At 39.8% G+C, this 8,396-nt stretch overlaps 2 protein-coding genes across 14 annotated transcripts in view; one reads left to right on the top strand and one right to left on the bottom strand.

Moving 5' to 3' along the window:
• Positions 1–417: 417 nt before the first annotated feature.
• On the bottom strand, positions 418–5,658 carry dkk3a (dickkopf WNT signaling pathway inhibitor 3a). Of its 3 annotated transcripts, none has more exons than XM_067496513.1 (8): positions 5,523–5,658; positions 4,295–4,548; positions 3,934–4,035; positions 3,771–3,842; positions 2,924–3,016; positions 2,107–2,251; positions 1,866–2,022; positions 418–1,698 (listed from the first exon to the last, which is right to left on the bottom strand). In XM_067496513.1, the coding sequence occupies exons 2-8, from the start codon at positions 4,490–4,492 to the stop codon at positions 1,611–1,613; spliced, it is 855 nt and encodes a 284-aa protein (XP_067352614.1). In that variant the 5' UTR covers positions 4,493–4,548; positions 5,523–5,658; the 3' UTR covers positions 418–1,610. The 3 variants fall into 3 exon arrangements, with proteins under 3 accessions (XP_067352614.1, XP_067352613.1, XP_067352615.1); XM_067496512.1 differs by having other exon boundaries at positions 5,473–5,612; XM_067496514.1 differs by having other exon boundaries at positions 3,955–4,035; positions 5,473–5,612.
• A 41-nt stretch (positions 5,659–5,699) lies between these two features.
• mical2a (microtubule associated monooxygenase, calponin and LIM domain containing 2a) overlaps positions 5,700–8,396 on the top strand; it is a 35,182-nt gene continuing 32,485 nt past the window's right edge. For all 11 annotated transcript variants that reach the window (XM_067496505.1, XM_067496500.1, XM_067496506.1 and 8 more), the window contains exon 1: positions 5,700–5,874. The gene's annotated coding sequence lies outside the window, so the exon portion shown is untranslated. The remainder of the gene's footprint in view (positions 5,875–8,396) is intronic.

The following is an 8,396-nucleotide window of genomic DNA, read 5'->3' as shown; positions in this document are numbered from 1 at the left end:
GGCGACTGCCGTGAAACCGGGCACATACAAACACTAGAAGGTGAAGAACTTATTCGTTCATACGAGCGCAACAACAATGTCGTACTGAACGAACTTCACGTGATTCTGTGGTATACGACCAGATTACAAGGCAAAAAACTTTCCCCTCTTAGTTTTTGCGTCATGTCCCAGCCCCTGCTCGAAGTGCCCAAGCACCACCCCTCTCCCAAGTTCACGGACTATTTCTTTACAAGTGAAAACGCATCTCGCATGGACTATCTCCCGATGTTGGCTCCGTGTCTGAAAGGTTAACTCCTGACTAATGTCAGGACCTAATCCTCCTGGCATTCTTTAGACTTCATTTATGTTTCTAAACCACCCCAGCGTTTTCTGTGTATTCAGCTCTGTGGATCAAAGCAGACAGCAGACAATTCAAGCTTGTATTATACATATAATATGTTTATTGTTTATTTCAATGGCCTATAACTGCTGTCCTTAAAAATTGATGGTCATACCCTAATTCTAAGCTTTGCAAGTCTTCCGCACACCTAAATGTTACTAATTTAAAAGGCTTGGACAGATAAGGGTCAAGCCTCAAAACAAATGTACCTGGTTTCATTTTGGATTTGGTATTTTCTGACACACTACTGAATATAAGACTTGATAGAAAACATTGGACAAGTGACAAAGTGATATAAAATTAAGTATACATTAAATAAATAAACACAAATTAAACCATGTCATCCTAGACAAGGTTTCCTCCTGTTTAGCCTTTTATAACATGTCATCTCTGTGTTGAGGCCTAGGTCCTGGCACAAACGTACAGTACCTCTATGGAACAGAAAGCAAAATGGCAGGCAATATTGGCAGGTTCAGGCAGCAATGTCATTTTCTAAGGGATAACAAAGTGAAATTGCAGAGGAAAAAGATGTTTGTTACAAACAAATGTATCAAAGCAGAAACAACAATGGAAAGTGGCTGCAGCTAAATGTTAACAGAATAGATTAAAGAGAAAACTGCACATGCTCAAGTGATGCATCGTGGAAGGTTTAACATGTTGCAGATAAGCACAGGTGTAATGTTCAAAAGAGGGAGTCTTCAAACCCAGACAACTTGTAGATCTCTGCTTCTGTTACTAATACTGTTCAGGTACAACATGAAGCAAAGTTATATCTGGAGAGTTGTATCTTCTAGAGCTAATTTTGCTCTATTTGCTTGTCCCTTTATTAGAAAAATGCAATGCTTCTACTCAACATAGCATTTGATGGCAATGTAATCTGGTTGATTACAGGTCATTACAAACTCAAAGTGCGAGACAAATGGTCTGCATATACTCAGTGTCCAGAGTTGTATTGAGTGTGTTAAGGTCTATGTTAGATTACAGAGATGCAGCACATTTTCATGCGAATATACCATTTCTTGTTTTGCGTTAGTGACTATATCTACATTTTCAGAAAACCTTTAGGGATTAAGCCCAAGTCTCAATTACACCGATTAAAATAAATATACTTCATTCACTGTCCATGCTGTATAACTTTACCACTTTGCAATGTGCAATGTCAAAGCTTTGGAATCAATGAAGACCCCAGTCTAGTTGTTTATAAGCAAATGGGACTTTGATCAAGCTGTGTCTAGATTATGTAGTCTATCTCTGAGTATAGAGTGTCTGTCAGCTCCTCTTCACTTGAATCCTTTCCTTTAAGGCACATGGACCCTCTCCTGTCAAAGAAGCAATGCAGTTTATTTTGAGGGAGACACACTAGTAAGAGACGTGCATGCTAATAACTACTTACTAACTAACTAACTGCTAACTAAACCTTAAATTTGTTGGCCAACAACAAATTTGTGTGAAAGACATTCTGTGATATTAAATGTGTTGTACCCACCCCAGGTGCTGGCAATGGGTATTCCCTGCACATGGGCAATGTTTCCTGGGTCCCTTGTTTTGAACATCCCACGATAGCAGCTCCATCAAGTGGTTAGAGGCACCAAAGCAGCGCTCACGCTCAATGGGCTTGGCCAAGCAGACAGGGAAGAGCAGGGCTGAAAACACAAAGAAAACTCACAGATGCATTTACTGAGCCTAAGCAGCATACTGCATGTAGCACTTTCTGTGCTGCACTGTACCTTTATGTAAAGCACAGCACAGCTCTGAGTTGCAGTCAGTCTGGTATTGACAAGTGGTGCCAGGCTCTCCTTTAGTTGCATTTTGACTGCACTGACCCCATACACACAATTGTTCGCCACAGCATTCCTCATCCTTAGTACAAGTCTGTAATGATAGAAAACAAAACTGTTTGCTTTTGCAAAAAAGCCAACTTCATAGCTTTGGTTTCATGAAAAATCTTGTTTTAACACTTCAGCGTGTAGTCTGCTGACATTTGTTTGGATAAATATAAATGAGACCAGCAGTTCAACTGGTCTCTGATAGCAGTGAGACAAGGTCGTATTCCCACATACCCTTGATGAATTGTTTGGGGACATGGCAAATTATGTTCTGGTTATTTCTATGCCATGTTTCCTTTGCAGTGCTTTTGAGAAGACGCAGATCCTGTCCTCTATGTATTTATTATCCCTGGGTGCTGGACCCTTGTTTGGATGACTTCCAGTATCTCTATCACTCAAATAAAAGGATCAGCAGCAGTAATTGAGTCCTAAATAAATAAATAAAACAAATGGCTGAGCCTCAACAATGCATCTGTTATTACTGAAATTATTTTTGTTCTAGGTGTCATCTGAGAGAGCAGAGGGAAAGGAGGAGCTCTCTTTTAACTTTGACACATGCTGTCCTTTCATGCGAAGCTCATGTGATCACAAAGAGCACACTCCAATTACACTTGTGGACACACTGCAATGCAGTCGAAGGGAAACCTCAGCTGCCCCGAAGAGACAGCTGACCGGAACAGTGACGGTGGCCATGTAAAGGTAACTCAGGTTCACCCACCACATCGATTGCTTTGCACGGCAGACACTTGGGGTTATGTATGTCATAAAGGCAGTACCTTCCCTTCCCACAGTCCTCCTTAGTGATGCATCCCTAAAGACAAGGGAGAGGAAATATTAAGTCCAGTTACCATGTGAGAAATGCAAATGTTTCAATTTGCAACAATGAGCTCTTGGTGGTCTCAGGTTACACCTGCTGCATTTCATGCATTTTCTTTTGTTTTGATTTAATACACATCCAGGGCACAGTGCTTTGCTCAAAGTTCTAAACAAATTAAGCATTTATACAAGCAAAACCCTACAACACACTTTTAGAAAGGAAGAGGCACCTCCTCCAGTTTTATTTTTACCTCTTGTAACTAGGACAAGGGGTAACCATGTAAACAATGATTCGCCTCTCCTGTTTCTGTGTTGTGTCTAACAGCAAACCACGAAAAGGATGCTGCTGTTAGTATACAAAGTGAAATTGTAAAAACAGCAAGACTTAAAATATACCAAATGTAAGGACGACATCAACATTCTATGCTGACACCCTAAGTCAAATAAATTAAGTGATCAGCAAAATTGATCTTTGAATTTCTTTTTTATAAGTGAATAGGGTTTGTAAATTTGTGATATTGCAAGTTATTATCAGTTTTGTACGCTCATCTATTTGCTAAATGCATCCGGCACAGACTTGCTTTGATTCATTTACAGACATAATGTCAAGTCAGCAGCTGTGATGCTGCTAACAGCTGTTAACTGCAACATCTGGCCTCATAAATACTTGAACCTGAGCTGTCAAAGGTCACATGAAAACAAGAATTCTGTTCATGAGCAGTAAACTACATAATAATGTATGAACTTACATGATCAATATGATCAATATTGTTCCCCTGGTCGCTGTGCTGGACAGTTGTGGTAGAAATATTGTTTGTCTCCTGTGTGAAAGTGGAACATTTGTTATGTTTCATTCAGAAAAAGAAAACAGACTGACGTGTGTTTAGTTTTTTTTATACCCGTTTTACCAACCAGATCTCCTGAGCTACGTACAAATTCACTTTCAATCACTTTATCAGAAGCAGTGTCACTGCGATGACTTGGTGGAGGGTTGGCACCAACACTGTTGTTCTTCTAGAAGGATTGCAGAAAGTACCACAGGTAAAAGTCAGATACAGTGATGCATTAAGTCACTCCTGTATTCTAGCTCCTTTCACTGCAGCCTCAAAGCTTTTTGCATATCTCTCCAGATTTTCTTTTCTTTTTTTCTTTTCTTTTCTTTTCAAATGTTCTCTATATACCAGACACAACTATTTTTAGCAGTAGGTAGTGAAATTATGCTATTTCATGTAAAAAGCTTGATGCTGACTGAGAGATGCAGCTGGCTGCCTACTTGATGAAATGCATCCTCAGGCTTTGGCTGCGGATCCTCTTGCAGTTGCTCCACTTCCACAAACATGCGGTCCAGCTCCGTTTGTCCGTATGCAGAATTATCCTCCAGGATGTGACTGATGCCATTGTTCCCTGTCTCAGGGAGGATGGCATCGGACGTTCCCGTGACAGCCAAAACTAAAAGGGCGACTCGCATCATCCTGCTCCTCCTGCTGCTGCTGCTGCTGCTGTGAGTCGGAGGGTGTGGCGGAGATGCTGAGAAACACAAACGGCGTCACCACAGCTGATAACGTCCCCGTCTCGGCGGCGTCACAACTTTACACATGTACTTTTCACAAACACCATTTAAACTAACTAAAAAAAGAATTAGCTGATTTCCACGTAATTATAACGCTTTTAGGTGTTATTTTTCTGCAGGTAGCCTAATAAAAAGAGGAAGAGCAGCACACCTTAAACATAGTTCCGGTCAACTTTACGCGAGGTAAACTTTACGTACGTACGTAAGGACAGCAGCAATACGTCATGCTCGTTGCTATTTACTTAGTGAGGTAATTCCTAGTAGCTGTGTCACACCCGTGAAATATCCGTAACCAACCAAAAACTAAGTGACACTGGAAGGTGAACATAGCATGTTTTCGTTTTTGGAAAGTTTACTTTTATTTGTGTTAAGGTAAATGGCTCCTTAAGTACCTTATGGCTCCCGTTAGTTACCTGCCTTTAAGTTAGCCTTAATTATAAATTGTCCAAAAAAGAGTGGACACCTAGCAGAGCTTAACTCTGCCGGCGCTGATGATTGTATTGTAATGTTTGTCTAAAATGAAAATGAATTCTGTTCTGGAATAGTTACACATTTTTGCCTTTAGGGAGCCCTGGGAGATAAAACTATATGTAACTATGTTTTGTTGCGTGACCACACGATGGCAGCTTTGACTTTCACAATAAACTGCAGCTCCATCTCATCTTTAGTTGTGTTTGTTCAGTGGATTTGTCCATATGCTGTGTAGGCTACAGTTTCTGCTGACACGTTGTTTCTAATATGGCGCCAGGTGGTTTCATGCAGGACAGGATAGTTTGTTTTATGCAAATTTTTGTTTTTAGGTAGGTAGATATTACTGTTCAATAAATAATACCATTCAATAAATAATAACAATAATGATATCAATAATAATCTTACTTTACCTTAATGAATTTAAATGCGCTTTTTAAAGATTTGTTTAACTGGATATTACGTTTTTTAGATCTGCAGTCCAGAATCAACTCAGTCCATCCCGTCTGTTGTGGACTGTGGTTAGTTCTTCCTCTGGGGAAACGTAGTCTACCAGAAGAAGGCGGTCGGTCGGTTAAGAGGTGATCTACATCATTGGCATAAGGAAGTTTGAATCATAGGGATCAAACAGCAGCAGACGCAGTAACTGATCAGAGATGCTGTGACGTTAGAGCGCCGCCCTCAAACACGACACAGCTGCCTGTCAGGCTGGTAGAGGAGCGGACCACACCGGCACACTTCACATAACAGTCCAGGACCCCGTTTGACAAAAGACACTGGAAGGAACGAGACTTCGGGGTGGGTTGAGATATGAGGTAAGTTGTTCATCTTTAGTAGTTTGGGGCTCTGATCTGTTCTTGTTTGCAAAACGAACAGCATGTGCGCATCATTACTCACTTTGACCAGACCAGATAAGACGACTATATAAAAATTTATGACACAATAAATGAAAAACAGGTTATGATGTAGTCGGCTACAATAAGGTCAGTGTATGAATGTAAAGTTATAACGACCGTTACTGTTCGGAAGTTCACGATATGATGGTAACTTGTCGGACCAGCTGCAGTTTTTTACTGCAATGGCAACTTTTATGCCGATTCTGGTGTTTTAATTGAGACAATGCTCTTGATCACTATCAGAGAGCAGTAAGACACCTGGGCTTGTGTGCTCCCTGATAACAAAAAAAGGCTAACGTTTCCTCACTTCTGATCGCTTTAACAACTTGTAGCCGCATTTGAATCATGCGCTTAAAGTAGCCTACAGAGAAGAATGGCAACACGTTTATTGGCAGTAAGAGAGAGTAACTGGTAAAGCGAGGTTGCGGTTACATTATAAATCACATCACTATTCAGTGCAATAATGAAGTCCGCTCAGGGTTTTCATTCTTTTTTACTGAACTGGCTGACTCCACCTGCTCCGCAGCTTTCACATTTTGAATAGTCTTTGTATTCTCTGGAGTTTTAGTGACACAAACTGCATAATAAAGAGAGGTGTGGTGTTGACAGGCTGTTGAATGATATTCTGTGAGTGACAGAAACTCCATGTTAATGTTTCCTAGTGTGACTAGAGGTCAGTAACACCAACTTCTACTGATCAAGTACCCAGACGAACCTTTAATAAACACTGAATTCCCGATGAAACAGGAAAAACCTCAAATAAAAACAGGTGCAGAGGTGGTACATTCTCTTAAGTACTGTACTCAGGTACAGTTTTGCAGGACTCCCACTTCCCTGGTGATTTCCTTTTTAGACTGCTTTTTCTTTTAGTCCACTACAGTTCAATGAAAAAAAAAATATTGTACTTGTGTACTTTGTATTTTTGTTTTATAGCTGTAGTTACTTTTTGCAGTTAATGATTTATTCTTTAAAATGCAATCAAGTAATAAATAACAACGTATTATTATAGATGAACCACCTCAGTCATTACCTAAATTGGTTAAAATCTATATAGACTTTACCAGCTACAACATTTTCTTTCCACACCACATAGGATATTACTTTAACTTTTTTGATTATAATATTTACCTTTAACAGTTTGTCTTATACATTCAGACTAGACTTGTACAATCATGTTATTGTTTTTTTTTTAGGGTTACTTGTACTTTTGTACATTAAAATTATTAACATTTTACAGAATGTACTTTAGTACTTTAGCTTATAGATTTTCTAGTCGTACGTCTACTTGTAGTGGCATATTTTTTTAGGCAAATACTTGCACTTTCAATTGAGTATTATGTGTGTACTTCTACCACATTGGCCTAATGTGGAAAATGGAAGTCCTTCCATCCATCCTCTATCTGTAACCACTTATCTTGTTCAGGGGCTGGAGCCAATCCCAGCTGTCACAGTGACAGTGGCGGGCTACACCCTGGACAGGTCTCCAGTCTCTGTGGGGCCAACACAGAGAGACATGCACAGACAGACAATGATTCACACTCACATTTACACCTTAAGGCCTAACATTAGTGTCTTTAGGCTGTGGAAGGAAACCCACACAGGCAGGGAGAGAACATGCAAACTCCATACAGTATATTTGAACCAGGGAACTTCTAGCTGTGAGGCAGCAGCTCTAACCATTGCTGCCTGGAAAAGGATATCAGAAAGAAAACAAAATAAATCAGAATGTAAGAATTTCTAAATGATTCAGTTGGACTCATCTGTTTATCCCTCTTGTGTGTTTCAATGTAACAGCTTGAGCATGCAGTCTGGTATGATTCATATGTCCTGCTGGATGATGCATGAAGCGTTCAGCAACACGTTTAAGGAGGGTCAGAAGAGTCATACAAACAGTTGTGGTTCTCTTTCCCAATGCTGTGAGTGTGCAGTCACTTCCTGTGTATTTTACTCTACAACTATTTAGGATACAAATGGGTTCTTCTCCATCCAGCTGTAAAATTCAAACTTTATTCCAAAGTACAGTAGCTCTGCCAGTGAACGTGCTAACATCTAAACAATGTTTATACATATAGTGTCTAGTCTCTGGCACAGGCACTGATGGTCTGTGTGATTTATGCCCATGGAGATTAACAACGTCTTTGTGCATAAACATTGGGCTCCAACCACATTATCCTCCTCCTGGAATTTCCCTCTCAGTAAGCCTTTTTTTTACTCATTCATGGGCTATGATATAAAATATATGGAAAGACATAGTAAATACTGTATTGCTTAATAAGATAAGTAGCCCTTTGCAAAATGCTTTGCTAAACAGAGTCTTGTGTTTGTGTTTGCTCAGTGATTACAGGTTACCTCTGATTTGTGTTCTACTTTCAATGTGCAAATTTACCATAGAGCTGAGAGAAAATATCAACATTAGGAAATAAAAAGTCTGTAGATTAGTT

Source organism: Channa argus, chromosome 2, assembly GCF_033026475.1.
Source record: "Channa argus isolate prfri chromosome 2, Channa argus male v1.0, whole genome shotgun sequence".
NCBI lineage: Eukaryota > Metazoa > Chordata > Actinopteri > Anabantiformes > Channidae > Channa > Channa argus.
This window is presented reverse-complemented; position numbering and strand designations above follow the sequence as displayed.